The sequence below is a fragment of the Nicotiana tabacum genome, chromosome 3 (genome assembly GCF_000715075.1).
Source record: "Nicotiana tabacum cultivar K326 chromosome 3, ASM71507v2, whole genome shotgun sequence".
Classification (NCBI taxonomy): Eukaryota; Viridiplantae; Streptophyta; class Magnoliopsida; order Solanales; family Solanaceae; genus Nicotiana; species Nicotiana tabacum.
The window spans coordinates 87,242,047-87,267,661 of record NC_134082.1 but is presented as its reverse complement, the minus strand read 5'-3'; the positions used below and the strand labels follow the sequence as shown (position 1 = coordinate 87,267,661).

At 32.2% G+C, this 25,615-nt stretch overlaps 3 protein-coding genes and 1 long non-coding RNA gene across 6 annotated transcripts; all 4 read left to right on the top strand.

The window, feature by feature from the left end:
• Positions 1-9,634: 9,634 nt before the first annotated feature.
• LOC142174859 (uncharacterized) lies at positions 9,635-12,029 on the top strand. The gene is made up of 2 exons (XR_012703950.1): positions 9,635-9,915; positions 11,817-12,029. It is a non-coding gene; the product is annotated as an uncharacterized LOC142174859 (long non-coding RNA).
• An 822-nt stretch (positions 12,030-12,851) lies between these two features.
• On the top strand, positions 12,852-18,777 carry LOC107784941 (uncharacterized). Of its 3 annotated transcripts, none has more exons than XM_016606143.2 (10): positions 12,852-13,169; positions 14,430-14,772; positions 15,262-15,345; positions 15,848-16,324; positions 16,594-16,729; positions 16,833-16,995; positions 17,089-17,217; positions 17,555-17,749; positions 17,872-17,994; positions 18,117-18,777. In XM_016606143.2, exons 2-10 carry the CDS (start codon positions 14,526-14,528, stop codon positions 18,240-18,242), a joined length of 1,680 nt encoding a protein of 559 aa, XP_016461629.1. In that variant the 5' UTR covers positions 12,852-13,169; positions 14,430-14,525; the 3' UTR covers positions 18,243-18,777. The 3 variants fall into 3 exon arrangements, with proteins under 3 accessions (XP_016461629.1, XP_075105709.1, XP_075105708.1); XM_075249608.1 differs by having other exon boundaries at positions 13,068-13,164; XM_075249607.1 differs by lacking the exon at positions 12,852-13,169 and adding an exon at positions 13,916-14,052.
• Positions 18,778-20,128: 1,351 nt separating this feature from the next.
• Positions 20,129-21,584, top strand: LOC107784942 (uncharacterized). Its single transcript, XM_075244546.1, has 2 exons — positions 20,129-20,402; positions 20,639-21,584. The coding sequence occupies exons 1-2, from the start codon at positions 20,270-20,272 to the stop codon at positions 21,421-21,423; spliced, it is 918 nt and encodes a 305-aa protein (XP_075100647.1). The 5' UTR covers positions 20,129-20,269; the 3' UTR covers positions 21,424-21,584.
• A 1,096-nt stretch (positions 21,585-22,680) lies between these two features.
• On the top strand, positions 22,681-23,049 carry LOC142176563 (uncharacterized). Its single transcript, XM_075244544.1, has one exon. It carries the CDS (start codon positions 22,681-22,683, stop codon positions 23,047-23,049), a length of 369 nt encoding a protein of 122 aa, XP_075100645.1.
• The last annotated feature ends 2,566 nt before the right edge of the window (positions 23,050-25,615 follow it).

The window sequence follows — 25,615 nt, the reverse complement described above, 5'->3', positions numbered from 1 at the left end:
TGCATCAGCACTAATACAAATGTGAGCATGTGCTCACTCATGTGTATGACACTAATAAATGAATGGCCCAGATATGTTTATGTCTTCTAATCCAACGGTCAAGATTAGATCTCCTGATTTGAATATCAAGGGCTATTATGCTGCCACGTCATGCTCCACTTTGATTGAATCATTTGCCTAAAGCAAATGTAACACTGCTGTCTTCTTCTTCTTTGCTTCTTCTACTACAGTGGTATCATGGGGGTTCTGTTCTTCAACAAAACTATGAGTTGAATAGATTTTAAAAAGAATATTTAGTTGCTTATTGAAAAGACACAACTTCTTAGAAAGGACACTTCTAATTAAATCAGTTTTTTTTTTCTTAATTATACCGCCTCTTCACATTGCTACTAAGCATTTAGAATTTTTTTTGAAGAAAAACAACACATATTTTTTTTTCACTAAAGACTGTATTTTGTTTTCCAGTAAAAGTAATGAATGAACAGAGTTCAAATTGGATATTTCGTTGCATGCTAAAAGGACATGACCTTTCATAAAAGACACTTAAAATTTAATTAGCTTTTCTTCTAATAAATATTAAATTTTAAGAAGGGTATTTTAGTAATCTAACTTTTTAGTTAAGGACTTCCCACTTTTATAATAATACTAGCTTTAATGTACGTGTGTTTCGCGTCATTCAATATAAAATATATAAAATAAATAAATAAATTATTGTATACATTGAAACAATATCTTCTTAACATACAAAGATGATGAATATAGTTGAATTAGTTATATAATATAATATCTTGTGAAATAAGAAATAAATATGTCATGCTGTTGTATCTCGTCTAACATCTCTTTGGAATACAAGTAATACAAATTTCGACTATCAATTAGACCAATGATAGTATTATATTACGTCACAATTTGTCAAAATTTTTATTTCATCAAAATATTATAAACTTTAACTACTGGATATAAATATTTAACCTGATTGTTTATTCGGTAGATGCGTCACTACATTCCCAAATATATCTACTAAATAATGTAATTTTTCATAAAACTTCAGTCACCTAATTAGGCCAGTCTTCAGGAAGTTGTTCTTTAAACAAATTTTCTTAGATCTTCATCCAATAATATTAATTAAATAGTTATTATTTTTCTTAAAAATATTAAAAGCTTGAAAAATTGAATAATAACTTAAATTTTTGAAAAGGAGATATAGTGCATTCCTAAAATCACCCTACAAGGAAATAATAACATTTTTTTTATTAATTATCAAATAATGAATACAAAAAATAATGAAGCTTTAAAATAAATGGTAACTTTTTCACAATTAATTTATCTTCAAGATTCTAACACAAATATTTTATGTAGAAAATTGAAGGTAAGCTACTTTTTATAACAAAAGATATTACAAATTTAAAAAACTTGCTAAATATAAAAAATACGTGGTATATAGTAGAGAATTATATATTTAAAGAATTGATTTTTCTAATGTAGAGGAAGGTTTTGTAAACAATATTTATTACGACTATAGATTATAAGTAAGTATAATTAGTTTTCCATTTCCATGAAGAATAATAAATAAAACCTAATTTAATTTGTCAACATTCTAAAATAAATATTTTATGTAGAAAATAAATTATTTTTATATAACAAAGAGATTTAAAGATTTAAAATATGTTCTGATTTTTTTCTCGGGTTGAGTCTTTTCCCCCTTTGAAATCTATATATTTATTTCTTACATGGTGGTAATATTTGTTTTTTGTAATCAAGATACATAGTATTCGTTTATCTTGTCTAAAAGATAAACTTTGTATCAAAATTAAATGATAGCGAAAGTAGTTATCTTGTCTAAAAGATATGGCGTTGGTAAATAGAATATGGTTATATAGTTTATTTTAAATTCTTAAAAATATTAGTTAATTTAAAGGTCCTAAATCTTAGGGAGATAATTAAATAACTTTTTTGTCTAGGGTGAACTCTAATTTTAAAAGGGTAAAAAAGACGAACACATTTCGCCAAGGGCCTTTGTGCTTTTAATATAGTATAAGTTTTTAAGTGTAAGATTTACATAAAACAAACTCTTAATATTTTTAAAGGTTTTGGACTTTTTACATAATTTAAATAAGAAAAAAAATTAATAAGTAAAATTTTAATTAATTTTAAACTCCTAAACATAGATTTGTAAAGTAGACTCTAAACAGTTTTAAAGTTGTAAATGGTAGAACTTTTTGCATAATTCAAATAAGAAGATTTTAATGCGTAAAATTTTAATTCATTTAACTGTTAAATATTAAGAAATAATTAATTGACTATTCAATAAATTATTTCTTATACTACTTGACACATACTCCAAGGACTACAGTTTTTGTTTATTTATAATTGAGACAAAAAAACCCGGTTAGTTTTAAGTTTCAATAGTCTATTCTAGGAAAATATTAATTCATTGGTAGTAGTATTTTACTGATATTGTAGAATTAAGAAAATATATAATAGGTAATATATCTCTTGTTAATGAAAGGAAACGTAGGTGTTTTTTTTTTAAGTGATTAATATAAGGTAAAAGTTAAATTGATTTTAATGTCTTAAATTTTAGGATTTTCTACCCAATTTAAATAAGGAATGATTTAATACTTAAAATATAGTAATTAATTTTCAAGTCCTAAATATTAAGAAAATGAGTTAAATGACTATTTTGTCTAGTGCAAAATTAATTTTTAAAGGGTAAAAAAGGCGAACGACATTTCGCGAAGGGCCTTCGTGCTTTTAATATAGTATAAATATAATGACTGCTCTCCTCTTATTTGATCTCTAATTCTCTCTTAATAGTTTCAAGTTTGACGTGCGAGAGAGTGAAGCGTTAAAAAATGATCAATGCTTCACGCTAAGACTGCTTGTAAGAGTTTTGGGTTACTCGTTTAACGTGTTAATTACGGCAGTTTTGTAATTAGTAGCTTTTAATTTGAAGCAATAAAGGCGATAAAGTAGGGGAAAATAAAATAAAAAAGAAGGTCTAATTGCGAGGACTTGCATAATAGAGTAATTTAGTTAGGCGCAGAAAAGGAAATCTAAGTCAATATATGGTTATGAAATACTATTGGACTTATTATTACTGTTTTGTAAGAATTGATGCAAATATTGTGTAATATATTTTTGAATTTAACTTTTTTATATTAAAAATATATAAATTAATATTTTTAATCACTAGTTTAATATGACACTCAATTACAGATAATATTTCAGTAACAAAGTATATTGATACGTAATTTAAAGAACAGGGAACAAGTTATAATAATTAATTGAATTATTATTAACAAGATAAAAATTCACCGGAAATAAGGCATGGTTTCTTATTGTTAAAAAAGGAGTTAAAAGGTTCCAAATGTGAAGGTGATTAGGTATATTTGTTAAACAATTAAAGCAACAATGCGACATGAGAAGAATGTATATAAAATTGTTGCTTTTAATCCAGCAAGATACATATCATTGCTCAAAAACCTTGAGAAGATAATTGGCTATCCATCACATGATTCCTTCGACAGTTCCCAAGTACTGCCATTATGATTTTGAGTGGGAATTATTATAAAAAGGCGAACTTACTACCTTCGCCTCAAATTATTACTTTATTACTGCTATTAATAAAGGGGAATCCAGAGGAGCTTTTGGTTAAAGCGAAATGACCGAAAAACCCTGGTATTATAGTTTATTCCATAACACGCGTCATTCACATCGCTGAACCATTAGGTCCACTTGACTTTTCCAGACACGTACGGTCGCATGCTTTATCTCTATTTAGTTAATTGATTTTGATAGTAGGATTAGAAACGAATCAACGATTGACAAATAAATAAAATTACAGTAGTTACACAATTTTACTAGATTAAATAAAAATATATTGGCCCTATTGCTAATATTAATAAGACTGTATAATTAGGGCTAACAAACCATCAATATCATTTTTATTTTACCTGAAAGGAAGCCCGTAGAGGCAAGGAAAAAAAGAAGAAGAAGAAGCAGAGCAAGAAAAAAGTAAATAGAAACTGGAATTCATAATAGGAGCCAAAGAACACTGCTACCATAACAAGGATAAGAAACTGCAAACAGGACACATACAAAAAAAGAATGGAAAAATAAACTGCATAAGATGAGAGAAATAGTACTTTTCATATTGGTATTGGGCTGATGAGATAAGAGAAGAGAGAACGAATATAATATGGAGAGAGTAGAATGCATGACATAAATTATAGGTGTGACATGTTCTTGCTGCTTCTCAAGAACTTCATTTTTGTCCTATTGTTTGGTATGTACTATATCTTTCTACTAGAGTTTCTCTACTATGCTAAGGATAGTAAACAATCTATATACAATAAAAATGTTCTCAAGTATCAATGTATTATAGTCCTATCTTGAATTTTATTAGAGAACTCAGGTATGTACGTCAACAACATAGTGGACTTTTTTATTTTTTGCTCTAATAAGTCTTCTGCGTTTAATGTAGGTATTGGACATAAAAAGAGCAAAGTAGGCAATTGTTCCTGCTTGGAAGTACTAACATGGAGGCGAAAATAGTTTTACAAGAGACCTTTTATAATATAATAAATAAACATGCAACGTAATAGCTATTGAAAATCAATTCCTATTGAAAAGGGACATCCAATACAAGCAATAACATAAAAAAATGTTTCATCACTTATTCTCACACTACATACACATAAGTAAGACATCTCAGGTAGAGATTTGATGGATCATAGATGCAATTTGATCAAAAATTTGTAAGATTCACGCTAGGTTGAATTTTTTGCTAAAATTAAGCAGTATCAGCATTCTACAACAACCATTAGTTTATTTGCCTGACTATGAGCGAAAAAGATAATGAAAGTAAATCAGGTTCTGAAACAGATTTAATAACATTAAAATATTTCTTTTCAGTATATATAATACCGTAGAATAAATCTTTGAGTGCTTATAAGTTTGCAAGCCAACATTAATGTTGGGCCCGGGCTATCCCTCCGCTAATATATTTAGACAAGAAAAATGATTTTCTTAGAATATTTGTAAACATATATTCAGTACAAACATATTGTCATGATGATCAACAATATATAACTGTAGTGATATTTTGCGCTAACTGATTTTTAAATCTTTAATTATCTCTAACTACATGCACGATCTCGTTTTCGCTGAAGTATCTCTTAGCTATCTATATGCTTTCGTATGGCGTGATGAGATTGGATCCTCTCCAGTACTATTTTGTCCATTAAGCTCAACTTCAATAGATATGTGACACGTGGACAAAAGGTAATCAATGATTTGGATTTTTTTCATTATTCTTGGCCCCTTAATCCTTTCTAACACGCACTGCAAAAAAGCAAAAAAGCAAAAATTATATTCTAACTTTCTAAGAAATTGAAGAAATGGTATAATATCTTCATTACTTTATATAAAACATGGAAGGCAAACTTAAACTTTAAATAGACAACAGTGCTAATTTAATTATTTTTCCCATTATAATGCATTACCAACTATTTCTTAATTGTAGTTTAGTTGTATAAATTCTAACATAGTATGTCATTTTTTGACGTACTGATTTGATATAATTTTATTTTGATAAACTTTAATGCTATTCAAGTTTATTATGTAAGTAATGAAGCTCATTATTTGATTAAATTTTGAGCCGTAAGAGACAATTTTAGCTGATTTTTGACATTATTAAGAGAAAAAATGAATTATTAGAAAAAGAATTAGGGTAAAGTGGAACAAAATATCAGTGTACTACAATTGTAAATAACTTCAATGGTATGAAGTTTAAAGAAATATTTACGCAAAAAAATTATCATGAATAATGAAAAAAAATCCAAACCATTGATTACCTTTTGTCCACGTGGCACATATCAGACACTTTATCGAAGATTAATGGACAAAATTGTCACGACCCGAACCAATCCCGACACATCATTGCACTATCTATATGCTTTTGTTTTTGTGTGTGATCCTTTATTTAGTGGAATATAAACATCTTGTTTATACTTAAAAGGTTTATGAAATACTTATAGTGTTGGAAACATGCTCTTTTATATTGTTTGAAGTCTCATGATCCCAACCTAAATCCCTTTAATTAAGACAGTTTGGTTAATAATATCACATGCTATAAGACTTTAACCGTGCATATATAACTTTATACAGATGCATGGTTTAAGCTTAATTAATAAGTCTTCCTATTTTTCCTGACCAACTAAGACTAATTGAGCCAGTTTAATTTAATAGAATACGTCACTTTGAAGGAGAAAGATTCAAAATTCCCTTAATTGGCCTTTTGCAAATTAAAGAAAATATTTCGTTATATATATCTATATACTATATTAAAAGCACGAAGATCCTTAGAGAAATGTCGTTCGTTTTTTTTACCCTTTTAAAATACCTTTCATAATGGATAAAATTGTAACTCAAGTGCTTTCCTAATATTTAGGATATTAAAATCAATTAAAACTTATCTTTCCTTTTTAAATTAGGTAAGAAAAAAATACATATATATTTTACCTTATATATATTATACTAATTGAAAATAGATGAGAACATTTATACGGTGCTTTGAATTGAATTCTAATTTAATTGAAATATGAGGACATGAAATCGCATATTAAGTTAATGTTTTTTAATACAATAGCATCCACATTAAAATTGTTTTAACATGGAACAATTAAATGTGTACTTTAAATATTCTTATTTTAGTCATATAATATAATTAATCCATATTCAATTAAGCAACCAAAATAATTATTTGATGCATATTTTAATCATACTAAACCGTAAAAGCTAATCTATATTATAAAAGCACGAAACCTCTACAGAAAATGATGATTGACTTTTTATTCTTTAAAAATAAATTTCACATTGAATACTAATATAATTTAAATATTTTTCTAATATTTCGGACTTTAAAATCAATTAAATTTTTACTTATTGAATCTTTTTTTATTTAAACTATATAGGAAGTATAAATATTTAGAACTTTAAAATAGATTATATATTAAAAATAAAATGTTTAAATTAATATGTACATGCACACGCATTAAATTTCAATAATGTTTTATAGTATTTGTGCATCCTATTGGATTTTTATATTTTAGTAATGCTTTCTTTGCTACGCACGTTTCAACAAAGTTATGTAAATTATGATATTTTTTTCATCTCAGCAACTAAAACCTTACTACTTAGGTAATATTGAAACCTTTGAAAGGAGATAAATTGAGACATAAGATTTAATTTTTAAATTTATGTTATATGATTTCTTTTTAAAGAATCGTAATAAAAGTGCTAATTAAACATGTTTGTATCTTCTCGCATGAACTTAAGAATAGCTTTTGAATAATATTTTTAGAAAAAGTTTTAAATCTTCAAGGCTATGTGTTTTTATTGAAACTAAAAAGGAAGTATAATAACTGGTAAAATTGAACTGATAAAACAAAAAAAAAAAACATAATTTAAAGTGAATATATTGATAATGATTGAGAACTTCTATGAACAAAATTTTTTCTTTATTGAGTTAGTTATATAGGATTAGTATTTAATTAACTACGGAAGCTTACACTTTATTTTATAATTTAAAAATATATATTTAATTTTCTTACCAAAAATTACTTACTAAGATAGGGAACACGCGCAACGCGCGTACACTAAAACTAGTATATATAAAGAGAAAAAGAGAGATGTAATTATTGTCTAACTATTTTTTGTTCCGTGGTTTAAATGTATCTTTTTCCTAGCTTTTAAGAGATATATGGAAGGATTACAATTGGATACGAATAAAATTCCTCCACAAACTTCTTTTCTGCATATATGAAGTTAGTTATTATAAGTCTGGCAATATGATTGGTTGAGATGCTGGACTCAGAAGACCATCTAGCTGTACGTATGTTCGAGATTCTAGTCCTTTTAAGTTATTGAATTTTAAATTAATAATTTATATATTTTTAAAAAATACAAAACTTAAACTAAATTTATTGAATTTAGTCAAACCCGTAACCTATATACTAACTCCTGCCGGAATAATAAAAAAAGGTGTTATTTCACATTGAACTACCTAAAATTAAGGCTGTAATAACATGCATGGGTCGACGCACATGCATGGTTTGTTTCTTTGGGATGGGAGTGGTACGTGGCTGAAACAAATGGATTTATCATTACAAATACATGTGATCGCAGAGTCAATGGCAGTGAGAAGCTCTCGACTCAGCTATTTCTTCATCGACTTGCCTAAATATGGACTCCTATAAATTAAGCAAATTTAAGAGATTTATTTTTTTCGAATGACATTATACACACACACACACACACACACATATATATATATATATATATATATATATATATATATATATGCTCTCCGTCAACATGTCTGCTTATGACGAGGGCAGTCTGGTCATTTGATGTGCTATTTGCTTTAAATTGTCTATTATGTCCTTATTTATTGTTAACTGTTAACTATTCGGATCAGAAGTAGTATGTCATTTTCTACCTATGTTGTGGCAATCACCGCTACCGAGTTTGAAGAACAATTTTCTCTCTCCTCAATATTTGACACATAGTTCTTCGCCGCTCAAGCTTCCTCCACCAAAGTAAATCCTTTTGATTTGCTTTGTTTCCTCTCTGTTTTTCTTTGGGTTTTGCTACTTTCTTCTCTTTGATTTTCGCACATTGTTTTGCCAAAATTAAAATTTTGACTTCTACTGAGATTCTCAAAAAAGATTAATCGAAGGTTACATCTGTTACTGGATTTCCTTGAATAACAGAGTGATTTGGTCATCTCCTTGCAACACTGGTAACATCGTCATCCGCCAGCTGCACTTTTGCTCTGTCAGGGTAATTGCATGGGTTTAAAAAAAATTTCCCTAGCTATGTTGTATCTGATACTTTGATATTGGTTCGGGCTTACAAAATGGTAAAATATTACAGCACAATCGAAAAAAATAAGCTGCCCGAGAGAATATTATGTAAGAATAATATTTTAAGAAATTATACTTTCATTATTTTGGCATTCAGATTGCGATTAAGTATGACTCTGTACTTTTTTCAACGCTTTAGAGATGGCAATAAAAAATTGTAATAAAGCAACATTATTTAAAAGTTTCAAAGGCATGTCCTAGATCATTCAAAAAGTGTTCTTAGTTGAAAAAGGTAATGTTCATTGTGTTAGCTTTAGAGATACTTAAATTTACACACAATATTAATTTGCACATGCCAATACCCTTTGAAATTGTTACTACTCGAAACTGAGAACTTGACAAAGTTTCGCCTTGGAATATGAATGAAGTTTGGGTTAAAGCTGGTTGTCATATGTTTAAGGATGTATTGATCCCTGTAGTATAGAACTTTGTATCTTGGTAGCTTGCCCTCTGCAGTTTCCTTCTTGAATACCTTTCCACATCCTATATAATGGAGATAAGGACATAAACTTAACTTTTTCTTGAAGAACGATAGTAACTGAGAGTAGAGTGGACCATTGGACATGCCTGCTTACCCACTTCTATGTCATCTTGTAGTTTGTTTAATTGCATCTATACATACTTATAGTTATAGGAACCTAATATGAATAAATCTTGCAGTTCTTATTTAGCTAAATTTATTATTTTTTGTCATATATTCCAGAACCAATTGGTCATGAAATAAGCACTCTATTTGATGGTTCATTTTTATCTTGACTAAAACTTATTCTTCTTGTTATTGGTTTGGGTTTAGTAGGTACCAATAACATATAATCCTTTGCATGGTATAAAACTCAAGCTCATTGGTTTTAGAAGTTCTTTTTAGGTATTTTGTTGTGATTCTATAGCTGGGTTTCTATGAAACACAGAGCATAAAGATCAAAACAATTTGTTCATCTTCACGACTTCGGTGACGTTCTTCACTACTCCGTTTTGCTCTTTCAAGGTAAGCGCATAGTTAAAAAAGTTAGTTTGCTGATCTATCGTGTTGGTTTTTTTATTACGGCTCTATTGTTTGAAGGTTTATAAGTTTGACTTCACTGAGCTTCAATAAACTGATAATCAGACTGTAATCTTTAATGTATAACCTGTAAATTATAGAGCTTTGATTTTTTCGTTCTTTGTCTCAAAGTAAAGATTCGAATAGTCTGAGTTGTTTAGTTAGCCTTTCTGGTTGGGTATAAATAAGAGTGTATGAATTGCTCAAATTAAAATAAATACTCAGGACCAAACTACTATTTCTGATTACTATCTTAAAGGTATGAAATGTTGAGTACTTTAATATATGTCAGTTAGTAGCCATGTTGTTAGAACGTTAGAACTTTGCTCATATTTAACTTACGTCTCCTTCTTGCTCATTGATATATTCCATATGTCTTACTTCTGCACTTTTATCATTGGAAGAGATAATATTTTCTATTTTACACAATCAACTCCTTTGAAATCATTTACTCTATCAAGACCTGCTATTCATCTATTAGTCGAGCAAGATTCTCAAAGCTTGCAGTAATTACTTCCTGAAATTACTAGTTGGGTTTATTGTCTGGATAATGACCTTGTATGTATTCAGTTACATGTTTAACCTGCATCTTTAGAGTTGCTTAGTTATTATACATAATTATTATCTTTATATGTTGCCGAAGCTGGACTGACTCAATAAATTTCTTGAGCACATGTGGCCTTATCTGGACAACATACTCTCCATTTCTTAACAGTGTTTTGAATTTCCTTCTCATAGTATCTTAGGTAACTAGCTTGTGTAAATTATTTTGTATAATTAGTTTTTTTGCATGACTGCAAAAAGTATTGTGCAGCTATTATTGTAGGGCAAAATTTTGAAACATCCAATTTGGGTTCCTTACCTACTTTGCAAGTTTAGTGGTTCTTAGTGGCCATAACTAAAGTTAGTTGGTGTTTTTATTTTCAGATACTATTTCGGCTTGCTAGACATTAAACTATGGCATAAGATACAGAAAATGTTATTTCTTACCCGCATTCTTTCCATTTGTATTGTAAAAAAAGATTAGATGACAATTGTTAAATGGCCTTGATGTTTTCATTTGGCAAGTAAATTTTCTGCTTAAGAAGACATATCAGTTATGTAGGATACTTTATAATTGCTCCATTTGTTAGCTGAAGTTCATACTCATATAAAACCGTCAAGGAGTTCACACTCAAACTAGTTGTTGCTGTTGTTTAGACACATAAGAAGAGTTTTTGATAAATCACTTGATTAATGCAAGTTATGGACGAATTTGACTGCATTGAAAAGGTCCAGTTAGTAAAGCTTATTCCTTTGACACAAAGATACAAACTCGCCAACTAAAAGGTCTTGTACAAATAAGAAGGAATGGCGAAAGGCGAAACAAAGGAGTTAAAAGTATAATTTCCAGTAAACTAAGAGACCTAACTAAGAGTCCTCTGATTTTAACTTGATTTAGGCAAAAGGTCTTTGAATATGTTGACTGACGTACTTATGGATAGTCTTCTCATATTGATAGAGTTTTCCTGTTAGTATGTGTTCTCTATACGACGAGTTCTTTGTGAGATACAATTACATGCTTTTCCTGAGAAGAAATGGCTTATATCTGGAAATATTAATAGAGGTGGCATGTACTAGCCTTCTTGAGATATAGTTTTACCAATTTCATTAAAGTTATCAAATGTAAATTGGTATGCTCCTTCGCTCATTATCAATACTTGTATTTACATACGTTATGCTATTCATTTACTAATATTTTAATAAAGTTTCACTTGATTCTACTTCAGCAATACTGTTATCAACTCATTTTCGAAATAATAACGATCATAAACATTTTCATGGATACTCCTTTTAACTCTGTGCAGATCAACCAGGCTCGCACATTTTGGATACAGGGTCTGTCCTTTCTGATGATTTAGTTCACAACGCGCTCAGCTCGATCTACTTTTTGACGAACTTATATGATATTGAAAACTAAAATTTAAAAGTCAAAGGATAAAGAACTTTATGCGCTTTACTTTTGGGTCCTTGCAGATATTGTTACTGTATATTTATTTACAGTAGTAGTATTTTTTATATTTCTCTTTAGTACTTACAAAAAATCATGACAAAGAATTTGAAAAATTAGTGAGACCTCTCATAAGAGAAAATCAAAATGTTACGGTGAGAATCAGTAATAACATAGTGTAATGAAACAATATAGATTGTTTATGTTGGGTCCGGGCGAAACCCGGGCTATCCCTACTAGTGTATATATATATATATATATGAGATCAACCTCATTTTGAATTACTAATAATACCATTGCAATTATATATATACACATAAATATAACTAGATATATATAGATGAGATTAATCTCATTTTGAATAACTAATAATACTATTGCAATCACTGTTACTAATTTAAAATAATTTATTCCATTATATGGACCTGAGACTGAAAGAAAGACTATTATGTGACATAAAAAAACTAACAACTGACGTCATTAACTAAAAAAGAAAACTTTAAGTAAAATATGTTGGTGTATACAGTATACTAGCTTGTTTTAAAGGAGTATGGGTATTTTGCATAAATTCTCAGAAATATATTTAAAGTTGATTTAAAACTGCATGTACATGCAATAAATTATGGGGGGATGCAAAATAAATGAAGTCTTGTTTTGACAACAAAAATAATTTTTAATAAACAAATTCCAGTAATAATACCTGGACAGAGGGGGTTGGGGATGGTGGGGGAGAGAAAGGGACGGGGACAGGCGGGACTACATCAATCAAATAAACAAACGCACGCACGCACTCTTAGACATTATATAAAATGACGTTCTTGTCCCTCATCTGCTTCTTCTTCTGAATTCTGAAATCTCTCTCGGCATATATCTCTCTGTCAAATCCATACAAATATAAACAGGAAAAATACACCCAGAAAAATAGAACAGCTGCTTGAAGAAGGAGAAGTTTTAGGAAAAGAGCTTGGATCCGACACGTCGGACCCAAACGCTAGCTCTTTCTCCCTCTCTCTCCCTCTGGTTCTTGAATTTTGCTTTTCTTCTTCTTCATTTACAGGAGAGGGAGACCCACATTCACATCTCTTCGTTGTTAATCATCTTTTCTTCATTCTATACAAAAAAAAAAAAAAAAAAGGTACCCCACATTATAATTTTTTCACGTAATACTTAAATGTTGCTGGTGGTGAGCAGGTCAGCATTTTTATGTAAGGTATCCATTTTTCGGATCATACTTAGCCTTGCTATTTTCTTGCTTCTTTTACATTTTTCTGCATTCTTTTGTAATCTTTTTTTCTGTACTTAAACACAATGGTGGAGGTGAAATTTTCACCAAGAGATTCAAAAAACAAAAAAAGGAAAATAGAAGCCAGAGATTTAACATTTAATAGTATATAAGAAAAAAAGTTGTTTATCTATATAGTGTAATTTTCCCGGCCCCTTCCGCCCCTTAGCTCCGTCCATGCTTAGATAGGTCCAGATAAAGATAATTAGTTTGAGATTGAGATATAGTAATTGTTTTTTTGTCATAATTTTTGAAGGGTTTAATGATGGGTTCTTTTGAAAATTCGTGGTTCATTGTTTATTTTATTGCTCAAAGAACGAGGCTCTAATTTTGTTTAATAACGTTTTCATCCTCCTTCCTAGGTATTTCCTGACCTGTTGATTAGTAGCTTGTTGTATTGTGAGTTTTTAGTTCTGATCTTTGTTTCCAATATTATTTTAGTTGTTTTCATTCTTCATATTTTGGCCCTTTCTGCTTTCCTACGCATTTGCATTGTTATTTTTATTCCTTTTTTCTGTTATACTAACAACAATTTTGTTGTTATTCTTTTGTTTGTTTGCTTCTTATATGATCTTAATGTGGACCCATTTTCTTCGTTCTCCTTTTTCCCTTTTTCTTATGTCTATAATAATCTGACATCTTTTGTCTAATTAAGCCTCTGAAAGTGAAAACAAGGTCATGTTCATTCCATCCTTTTTCATCATCAACGATTCATAAAGTCAGGACAAGAAAAAAAATAAAAAAATGAAATGGAAAAGCAGCTTATTAGTTATCACATATTTGATCCTGCTACTTTATGTTCACCTTTTCAGTTATGTCTCCAATTTTATCTTTTTTGCTTAAATCTGCAATCACATGAAATTATTAAAGTTTGTTTCATAGTTTCTTTGTACTTAGCCATCTTTGTGCATCTTGTTTGCTTTTTATGTCAGTAATATTCTTGGTGATTCCTTATTCTTAAATGTGTCTTATAAGGTTCACTGCTTTTAAGCCCTGTTAAAAGCTGCTTTTGTCCCATCTTTTTGAGTTTCATTCTAGTATATAAGATTTGAGAGCCACCAAATCAATATCAATTTATATATGTGGCTTTTCTGAATACTTCTTTGCAAGTCCTGTTAACGTGTGATGAACAAATTTGTGAGCTTTTATTGAGATTAACGGTAGCAGTTCCTCTTATTCTCGTGCCAGGTATACTTACTTAATTTCTTGTGTTCAACTTGGAATTTGCATCTTCGCATGGTACAGCAGCAATTCGCAGTGAGATTTGTGAGCTGAGTCATAATAATGGGTGGTTGTGTATCAACTCCAGCAAGCACAATCAGGGTAAGGAAGAAATACCATCGTCGTCATAGAAAGAATTCAAACTCAGGTCTAGTAGGAACCAGGAAAAGAAATAGCGATGCACGGGTGACAGATATTGCTGTTAGTGAGTTTGTTCGTACAACTACAACCTCCGGAAGATCTGAGGTCTCTAGTTCCACATTCCATCTTACTCAGTTGCAGTGGCAACATAGTCAAATAGATGCTAATGGTATACTCTCTTTTTTTCATTTTGAACCTTATTATCTCTTGATATCATATGTGATGAGAAACCTACCGGATTAAATCCTTAAAGTGACAAGTACTTGATCTTCTTTTGAAGGAAATATCCTAGACAAGTGAAATGTCACCTTAGTATACTCCATTAAAATGATATTCCGATTTGATCTGACAAAATAAGTACTTTTCGACGTCTGGAGTTGCTATTTTGTTGTTGGGCAGCATATGTCTCATTCGGTTAGGACACTGGTATCAAAAGAGTATATCCTGCTAAAAGTTTGCATTTTGACATCCTTTTTTTCCTTTGATAGATTAGTGGTTGTGTTAATTCTGATGCCTTTCTTCGTTCGCAATGAGGAAAAGGGATATTCTCTTTTGAAAGCATCGTATTAGCAACTGGAGTTTGTGTGATTAAGCTTTTGATAATGAAAAAGTTTTGAACCTTAAGCTTGAAAATGATGAGATATTTACTTGCTTACAGTTCTTTGTCAAGAAGAAGCATGGTTTGACACGCACAGCATTTTGGAGTCCGACTCAGATGATGACTTCAGTAGTGTTCATGGGGGTAATATCATTGATTTTGGGCATATTTAGTTGTGTTTTGATGTCAATTTCGTACTTTGTTTTGCTGTTCTTGAATGTGTTTTAAGTGATACTTATAATTGATGACGTCTTCTTTCTATTAAGAAGGCCATCATTCTTAGGAAAAGAAAAAGAAGAATACCACCTTATTCATTACCCTATGTTTTTGGCAGTTCTTATCCCTTTCTTTTTGTTTCTTTTTTTTTTTTGGGGGGGGGGGGGGAGCGCTTCTCTTATCTTTTGCGGAAATTCCATCAGAACTATTTTGGAGTGAGACACTATTGGTTCATAACGGATCATATGCTCTTTAGCAGATGGAATCTATATCATTTCCAGAAGATCAGAAGCTGACAGGAATCTATGACAATGTTACGACATTAATGTTTAATTGGCAAACTATATGTTAGAAAGTTTCTTTCTTAAGTTTAATGAACCAAGTGACAAAGTTATTACTTATTCGTTCTATTCCTTCTCGCTTCTTGTAGATATTTTCCCCAACATTTCAAGTGGACAAGTACTTCAGTATGAAACTTCATCATGCTTTATGGATAGCAAACTCAAGTACAAAGAATACCATGAGAAATATCTCAAGATAGATGGCAGTAAAACAGAGAAGGTTTTGAGCAAAGATGTAGTTCAGGATCCAAAAGGACTTGCAGTTGTAAGTGCTCAAGACTATATTCCATCGCTAGGGAAGGGTGAAGACCTTGGAACCAAAAAGAAGAAGAATTTGGATCGTGCCTATGCAAGTTTTAAAGGTGTAAAAAAGGATAAACTGCAGGAGAAAACTCAGGAGAAGGTGTTCAAGTCTGTCTTACCGAAGCTGGTTAGTTCATTGAGTTTCAATGACAAAACAATTAATGCATCAAATTCAGGCCCACATTCTCAAGTAAAGAAATCAACTATTATAAGGCTTTCTCTGAAGAGGACGTCTGTTGATGGAGAAGAAAAGAACGAATTTTGTGAGTACTTCCTCCACTTTCCATTTGTGTATATTATTCTTTCAGCATAAACTGACTCCAATTTGAGAATTCCATTATACGAATTTGTTCCATGACATTTTTATTCCCCTTATTTTTTTAAAATCTAATCACCAGCTAAACCTTCTCGAGATCATGATGCATTTACCTTCATGTTAGATTTCTTGTTCTGGAGTGTGTAAAAAGAGAAGTCGAAAAGCTAATTGAGAAAGCTAGTTAACAGTATTTTAAATATAATGGTATTCTTGTAGGTTCTTCAAGAAAGTATCTTGTCCGCCCCAGGGCTGGGCACGTAATTCCTTGTTGCACAGAAGAAAAGCTCATTGCAGGAAGTTGGTCAAAGATTGAGCCCTCAAACTTTAAGCTCCGTGGTGATAGTTATTTCAAGTGCGCTCTTAACTTACCTTTCTCTTTGTCAATTAATTACTGTTGTTGAGATTTTGCAGTGGATTTTACACATGTTTCTTTACATTTTTCATTTAATCTGCAGAGATAAGAGGAAAAGCCCTGCTCCTAATGTGTGTCCTTATATTCCAATTGGGGTCGACTTATTTGTTTGCCCTAGAAAGATCAATCACATCGCACAGCACATTGAGCTTCCTTCTATAAAAGGAGATGGAAAAATACCTCCATTACTAATTGTTAATATTCAGGTATTACAGCAGTCTCTCCCAACTAAGCAAAGGAGTTTTTATTAGATAAAACATCCTGTTCTAATTAGTAATAAAGTTGTTTTTCTTTGTCAGTTGCCTACTTATCCTGCTCCAATGTTCCTTGGTGATGCTGATGGGGAAGGCTTGAGCCTTGTTATATATTTCAAACTTTCTGAAAGTTTTGAGGAGGACATCTCTCCCCAGTTTCAAGACTTCATCAAGGTAATTTATGTCATCTTTCTGAAGCAAAAACAACACCTTTTCTTCTCCTTTCGGTTTTCCTTTTCCCCTTCTACTTTACTCGAAGTTTGGGAAAGGTGTTCATGCGAGTGGAAGAAACTGCTCAAATGTCTGGTTGATATGTAGCAATCTTCCTAAGTTAGTAAACAAGCGAAACCAAAATAAACTTTCTCACGTTTTAACCAATTTTGGCAGTTATTTGTCATGCTTGGTTACAGATCTAGCCCTGATAGTGGTACTAGGGGAATGGGAGAACTTTCATTATGCCCTGGTTCCCTATTAGTTTTGCATTTAAATGTGCTACTGATTTTTGTTGTAGAGATTCATTGAAGACGACATGGAAAAGGTAAAAGGATTTGCAAAGGAGTCAATTGTTCCTTTCAGAGAGAGATTGAAGATTACGGTTGGGTTGGTTAATCCAGATGAGCTTGTTTCAAGTGCAACAGAAAGAAAGCTTTTGAATGCTTACAATGAAAAGCCTGTGCTTTCCCGTCCTCAACACAACTTTTATCAGGTGACACTCTAAATGATTTTTACTTCAGTACTATGACTTTAGTTTATAGTCAGTTTAGCAACATCTTTGCTGTTTTCAAGTGCCACAGTATTCTGAAAGAGCATGGTGTCTTCTTATTGCAGGGCCCAAATTACTTTGAAGTTGATCTTGATATTCATCGCTTCAGCTACATAGCTAGAAAGGGGCTTGATGCTTTTAGAGAACGTTTACAACATGGAATAGTTGATTTTGGTCTAACAATTCAGGTTTCTTATTTTCCCCTTATTTTTCAGAAACAAAAAATGATGCTGATTAGTTTTGAGAATGGTTGGCTTACTTTTGGCATTATAATGGTGTATGCTCATTGGGTATTCACTACATTCCACAGGCACAGAAGCCAGAGGAGTTGCCAGAGAAAGTGCTTGGTTGTGTTAGATTGAACAAGATAGATTTTGTTGATCGTGGCCAAATACCCACGCTTGTGAGAGTTGAGGAAGATTCGTGTTCAGATTAATACAACTAATTACCCGCATATTGCATGGGGGAGTAGATGTTAGTGTATCTTGAGCTCTATGTATATAGCTCAATTGTTTTGAAAAATACACACATTCAATATTAAATACGCACCTGTTGCTACTAACTTGTGAAGTAATAGTGGATGCAGTTGCACTCCGAACTCACTGACTTAACATCCTTGATTTGCTTCTGCACTCAACCCATTCCGACTTTCTATAATGAGAACAAATATGAGGAAAATAAGATGAATAGAAAGTTATCATGTTCAATACGCTGACTCTGTAACATCAAAATTCACAGTGCAAGATGGCTTGGCTGTTGTTTGATAGGTTGCCTTCTGAAAATCTGGTCTCGTGGACAAAGATGATATCTGCATATACTGAAAAAAGGATTGTAGAGGCATCTGAGTTAATGCATTCGAATGTAGGAAGATGGTTCGAGCCTTGATGTTGTCGCTTCTGTTAGTATTCTAGCTGCCTGTACTGATCTTGTATGCTTAGTTTGATAAAAGAAGTGCTGAGTGTATGATCCCATTGTGAGTGTATGTGCAAGGTTAATACTCTAGTTTGCATTGCCTTCATTGATGAGTATGCTAAGCGTGGGAGATTGATTTAGGTCTGAGGAGATATATTAGTTTCTTGGAATGTTGATACATGGTTAGCTTTACATGGATATGGAAAGAAGGCACGGCTTTTCGCCATTTCTCTCATGAAACTAGAAGGACGTGTGCCTGATGACATGACATTGGTAGGTATCTTGTGCATGTAGACTCGTACACTTGCGTGTGTATATGGGGTTGGGAGGGGAAGGGGGGTATGACCATTCTGTATCTGGAGTCTATCAGACCCGAGGAATTAAAATTAGCATCGAGCAAGCCACTAAAAGAGTAAAACGCTCCTTACCAAAAAGTTTTCATTGGTGTGAAGGAATCTCAACTATTCTACCACAAACTTTTGGTAGTAGAGTAATATTGGTTTGGTGGAGGAGGATAGCTTATTTTTATTCTATGGAGAGAGATTATGGGGTTATTTATAAATTAGAGCAGTATGCTTGTCTAATTGATCTTTTAGGTCGTAGTGACTGTATTGGAGAAGCTTTTGAGCTTTAATGTGTATTGACACTTGAACCAAATAATAAGATTTGGTATTGCTTTTTAGTGGGAGACTGTTAAAGCAGCTTTACTGCTTTCTTCAATGGCGGAATACAATTTAAAAAGCCGCCCCATCCATGGACATAGTATCAAATTAAGAAAATTAATTATCAACTTGATTTGATTTGATTTCTAGCTAGTGCGAATTTTCGATATCTTTGAACTACCCTAACCACAAGAGTCTATGCTCCCACTTAGTCATAGATTTTCGCTTCATTTTTTCAAAATAAAATAAAATTGAAAACATTATTGTTTAAGAAATATGATCATGTTTTGGGAAGAAAAAAAATTCAAAAAGTTTCAAGTTTTCAAAACAGTTTTTGGGTGAAAATGTTTCTTCCACTCACCATACTTCAACTTTCTTCAAATAAAATATATGTCCAAACACAATTTTAATTTTTTTTTTTTCAAATTTCAATTAAATCTATGTCAAAATGGTAGCTAGGACTCAACCCGGGAAAGAAGAAGAAAGAAAGTGGGAAAAGAAAGAGGTAGTCATACTGACCTCTGTGGCTAGAGCCAGAACACATCATTCATAAAAGTGCACCAGATTTCAGCAGATTAAACCTTAGCCACTTCTAACTCATACCAACCAAACAATATCCTGCATAAGTACACGTGTAATCCTATAACTGTTGTCCTGTCTTCTTACGTGTAAAGCCATATCTATTAGCCCATACTTTTGGGAAAGTCACTCTGCCAACAGTGAAAAAGCATCCTACTTGGATTGGATTGGCTCTAAAACTTGCTGTGGTCTACATTTAGCCACATTCTCCATATAAAACACAATGAATTCTCTTTGTACTTCAATCCTATATCCACTATAACACTGTTTCACTCTTTATAGCAGAATCCTTTTGAATTCTGAAACCAATATGGAAGCTTGCTTTGTCACTTCAAAGCCCTTGTCAGAGAAACTCTTCCCTTTGTTAGGATCAAGAATTTCTTATTCTACAAGAAGAAGGTTATTTGTTACTAGTCAGTTTCATCAGCTAGATCTAGGGCGGAGTCTGCGGGTTCAATTACTATGTATACATGAGAAGAAAAAGAAATTTCAAGTATACACGTATAATAAGATTACACTCATTTTAAGCAACTAATTTTAATTTGTGATTCGAGAACAATAACTCAGGGGGGTTAGGGGTAATTTCAATCATTTGGAAAACGAATTATTTCAGCCTAAAGTTTTCATTTGTTCACTTTTTTAGATAATCTAATGAAAAATGTAAGCTACAAAAGATGAGAAAACTTTGTACTTGTAGGTTGTCAGGCAAGTTCATCATCCTCACCTCAAGACGAAGAAAGATCTTTTGCTGATTCTGATTGGCGATCATTTCGAGCACGATTGGTGGCCGGAGAAAAAGCTTTACGCTCAGAAGAGCCTTCCTCCGTCGTCAATCCCGACACCGTCGACGATATTCCGCCGCCTCCGGCCGTCACAATTGGTAGCAAATGGGCTCACACCATTCACGAACCAGAGAAAGGTTGCTTGCTCCTTGCCACTGAAAAGCTCGATGGTGTCCACATTTTCGAGCGGACCGTAGTTCTCTTATTGTCAATGGGCCCAATAGGCCCAACGGGCTTAATTCTGAACAGGCCATCACTTATGTCAATCAAAGAAATGAGATCTTCGGTATTGGACATGTCCGCGACCTTTGCGAATAGGCCGTTGTTCTTTGGTGGGCCTTTAGAAGAAGGGCTTTTTTTAGTAAGCCCAAATGAAGGAGGAGAAGACGGGCTTGGAAAAAGTGGAGTATTTGATGAAGTAATGAAGAATGTGTATTATGGTACAAAAGAGAGTGTAGGCTGTGCTGCTGAAATGGTAAAAAGGGATGTAGTTGGGCTTGAAAACTTCAGGTTTTTTGATGGGTATTGTGCATGGGAGAGAGATCAATTGCGGGATGAGATTAAAGCTGGTTATTGGACAGTAGCAGCTTGTAGCCCAAGTGTAATTGGGCTGTCTAATGTTGCAAGTATTGGGCTCTGGGAAGAAGTTCTTGGGCTTATGGGCCCCAAGAAAGTTTGGTGAACTGATAATTTGGATCATTTCTAATGTTTGTCATTTGTAAAAAAAGGATATGCGTTAACTTCTGAGTTGTTCTACTTTGGGAGCCCAACATTGTAAATTATTATGCATTGAAATGTGAACTTTTGACTGATTAAATGAGAATGGAGTTATACTTTGTCAAATAGCCTAATTCCTTAAGATTTCATGTTAATGCATATATTCGCACACTAAAGGGGAAGAACATAAGAGGTTCAATCTTTTAAATTCTTTCAGGATCTCGAGAAGGAATGGCGTGAATTTGTCAGGCTGTTAGATGAATCCATGCAACAATGCAATGAATAAAATTTTAAAAAATACATTGCGTTTGAGTTTATAAACTATATATTAAACAAGTGTAGATTTCTAAAAGAAATGAATATTGATTTTATTTATCTAGATCATTAAAAATGTTAGGATAAATATCACATTATGGTGGATGTCTACTCTTCTTCCATGATCTTCATCTCAAATGCTTAATGACATATTCAATGACATATTTTGTATGTTCAATATATTTTGTATGTTCAATGACATATTCCATGACATATTTTCTTCACTTTTTATGCATATATAAAGGCCTTGTAATAGATAGGAAAATACACACAATTGAAGAAGAAATAAGAATCTCTCTTCCTCTCTTTCTCTCTATATCTCTTAGTTTGTTTTGCTTGTTCTATATTGTTATTTTGGGTTATATTTTATAACACGTTATCAACACGAGACTCTACCATCTCAAGAAGATCTTTGAGAAAATTAAGGTATAATTTTTCTCAAATTTGTATTTTTTAAATGTCTGATATTATGAAAAGAAAGTTCGTTGCCCTTGAAATTTAGGGCAAGAATTATATGACATGGGTATTGGATGCTGAAATCCATTTAGATGCAATGAGTCTTGGAGATGCCATTAAAGATAAAGATAAAACATCTACACAAGATTGTGCTAAGGCCTTGATTTTCTTGCGCCATCACCTTGATGAAGGGTTGAAAATTGAATATCTCACAGTGAAAGATCCATTTGTTTTGTGGAATGGTTTAAAGGAAAGATATGACAACTTAAAGTTGGTCACTCTTCCACAAGCACGATATGATTGGGCTCATCTTAGGCTCCAAGACTTTAAGTCTGTTTCTGAATATAATTCTGCTATGTTTAGAATTACTTCCAAATTGAAACTCTGTGGAGATAATATCAATGACTATGATATGCTTGAAAAAACGTTTACAACATTTCATGCCTCCAATATGGTCTTACAACAGCAGTACCGAGAGAAAGGCTTCACAAAGTACTCTCAGTTGATTTCTCTTCTACTTGTGGCTGAACGACACAATGAATTGCTTATGAGAAATCACGAAAATCGACCCACTGGGTCTACACCATTGCTTAAAGAGGATGAGGTGTATTCCCATTATATTAATCGTGGAAAAGATCGTGGCCATATTCGTGGTCGTGGTCGCGGTCGTGGTCGTGGCCATATCCAAGGAAGAAATTTTCCTGGTGTTAATCATCCTCCACCGAAAAATAACTTCCAAAAATGGAAAGGTAAAGATGAGAAGCGAAACGCAGAGGGTTCAGAAACTAAATGCTATCGTTGCGGTGGAAAAGAGCATTGAGCAAAAATTTGCCGCATACCAAAATATTTGGTTGAGCTTTATCAAGCATCTCTGAAGAATAAAGGCTCTGAAGCCAATCTTGTATATGACAATGAATTTGGCATCACCCACTTGGATGTGGCAGATTTTTGTAAGCACCCTGATGAAAAAAATAAACCACTTGATTGGTGATGGATCTGTGGTTAGAGATGATTGAGCAATTTAATTTTTATGCTTTTCTATTCATAGTATGTAATGAATAAACATCTTGTGATTTTTATTGCACTTTATAATTCTTCTTATGTAGTTCTTAAGAATATTTTTATTTTCGAAATTTTATAAATTTCACAAACAGGGAGTAATATCCTATTAATAAGTATTCTAGTCTCAGTGATCTTTTAACGATTTTAACTTTCCTATACATTGCTTTAATTCTCTTTAAGAAAAGGTTTACAAGCACCCTGGAACAACTTTTGTTACTTCACCCTCAATTTTTTTTTGAGTATGTTCTTTTCTTATACGGATCAATTATTTTTCATACAATGTGTAGGAAAATGCAAATAATTTATACATGTAAATAAATTTGTTGTAATTGTATTAGTCAGATGTGTACTTGTATTATTTTTTGCGTAATTATTTGTATAATAATTAGAATTTGCCAGAAAATGCATTAAAGACTGCTATTGAATTATTGGTTTAACTTTATTTCTTTTCCATTTTTTTCTAAAAATACTAATATTTATTCATATACTTCTTTTGTATGTCAAACTATGGGAAGCAAATATGGATATCTTTCAAAGCAAACTTGGATCAAAGTTCAATTATAAAAATATTTGCTTAATTGATTCATGTACGACACATACAATATTCAAAGAGAAGAAATATTTCTCTCATTTAAGTATGTGTAAGGCAGATATTACTACAATTTCTGGTAGTAGTAATCTAATTGAAGGCTCTGGAAGAGCTACTATAACTCTGCCTATGGGAATAATAATTATCATTGAGAATGCAATTTTCTCCTCCAAGTCCAAGAGGAACTTGTTGAGTTTTAAAGATATCCGCAGAAATGGATTTCATATTGAGACAATTGATAAGAATAATATGAAATATCTCATCGTTACCAAGAATGTCTCTGGCCAGAAAAGAATTATTGAGAAATTTTCATCTTTATCTTGTGGCATGTATTGGACAAAAATTAGTGTAATTGAGGCACATTCCACCTTAAACCAAAAGGTTACTGCTTCCAATACTTTTGTACTTTGTCATGATCGATTGGGCCATCCTGGATCAATTATGATGAGACGAATCATAGAAAACTCAAATGGGCATCCATTAAAGAATTTGAAAATTCTTTTAAATAATGAATTTTCTTGTACTTCTTGTTATCAAGGCAAGTTAATTATAAGACCATCACCAACAAAGGTTGGGATTGAGTCCCCTGCATTTTTAGAACGTATACAAGGAGACATTTGTGGACCTATTCGCCCACCTAGTGGGTCGTTTAGATATTTTATGATTTTAATAGATGCATCCTCTAGATAGTGTCATGTATGCCTATTGTCATCTCGCAACCTCGTGTTTGCAAAATTAATGGCACAAATAATCTGATTACGGGCACAATTTCCCGATAATCCAATTAAGTCTATTAGACTTGATAATGCTGCTGAGTTTTCATCCCAAGCATTTAATGATTATTGCTTATCAATTGGGATAAAAGTGGAACATCCTGTAGCTCATGTTCACACTCAAAATGGCCTTGCAGAGTCTTTAATTAAACGTGTGCAATTGATAGCAAGACTGTTACTCAAGAAAATGAAGTTGCCCACTTCTGTTTGGGGTCACGCCATTTTACATGCAGCAATGCTAATTCGTCTCAGACCGACAAATTATCACAAATATTCCCCGTTGCAATTAGTTTTGGGTCATGAACCTAATATATCTCATCTAAGAACTTTTGGATGCGCTGTATATGTGCCTGTAGCACCCCCATATCGCATCAAGATGGGTCCCCAAAGAAGGTTATGAATATATGTTGGGTTTGAATCGCCCTCCATTATTCGCTACCTTGAAACATTAATGGGAGATTTGTTCACTGCTCGTTTTGCAGATTGTCGATTCGATGAGGCATTTTTCCCGAAATTAGGGGGAGAAATTAGTGAAACCAAACGTGAAATTTTGTGGAAAAATACATCATTGTCTCATCTTGATCCACGTGCCTCTATTTGTGACACAGAGGTGCAAAAGATTATCCATTTGCAGAAAATAGCAAATCAAATGCCAGATGCATTTACGGATCTGAAAAGGATAACAAAATCACATATCCCTGCAGAGAATGTTCCAATCCGTATTGATGTCTCTATTGAACAATCTTCTAGTGTCATAGCTAATGAGTCAAAAGCACGCCTAAAACGTGGCAGACCATTAGGTTCTAAGGATCGAAATCCTAGAAAAAGAAAAACAAATGATCAAGATGACACTACGAAAGAGTCTCATACAGAAATTCACGATTTAACCAATCCTGAGATTCATGAGGAAATCAATGAGCCCGAGACTCAAGAAAATAAGGAACTATCAATAAATCCAATCG

Coding starts and splice junctions, on each gene's coding strand:
- LOC107784941 (XM_016606143.2), top strand. CDS start 14,526: ATGGGTGGTTGTGTATCAACTCCAGCAAGCACAATCAGGGTAAGGAAG. Junction 16,996..17,088: donor TACTAATTGTTAATATTCAG/GTATTACAGCAG, acceptor TTTCTTTGTCAG/TTGCCTACTTATCCTGCTCC. Junction 17,218..17,554: donor AGTTTCAAGACTTCATCAAG/GTAATTTATGTC, acceptor TTTTTGTTGTAG/AGATTCATTGAAGACGACAT.
- LOC107784942 (XM_075244546.1), top strand. CDS start 20,270: ATGGAAGCTTGCTTTGTCACTTCAAAGCCCTTGTCAGAGAAACTCTTC. Junction 20,403..20,638: donor TCAGCTAGATCTAGGGCGGA/GTCTGCGGGTTC, acceptor ACAAAAGATGAG/AAAACTTTGTACTTGTAGGT.
- LOC142176563 (XM_075244544.1), top strand. CDS start 22,681: ATGGTCTTACAACAGCAGTACCGAGAGAAAGGCTTCACAAAGTACTCT.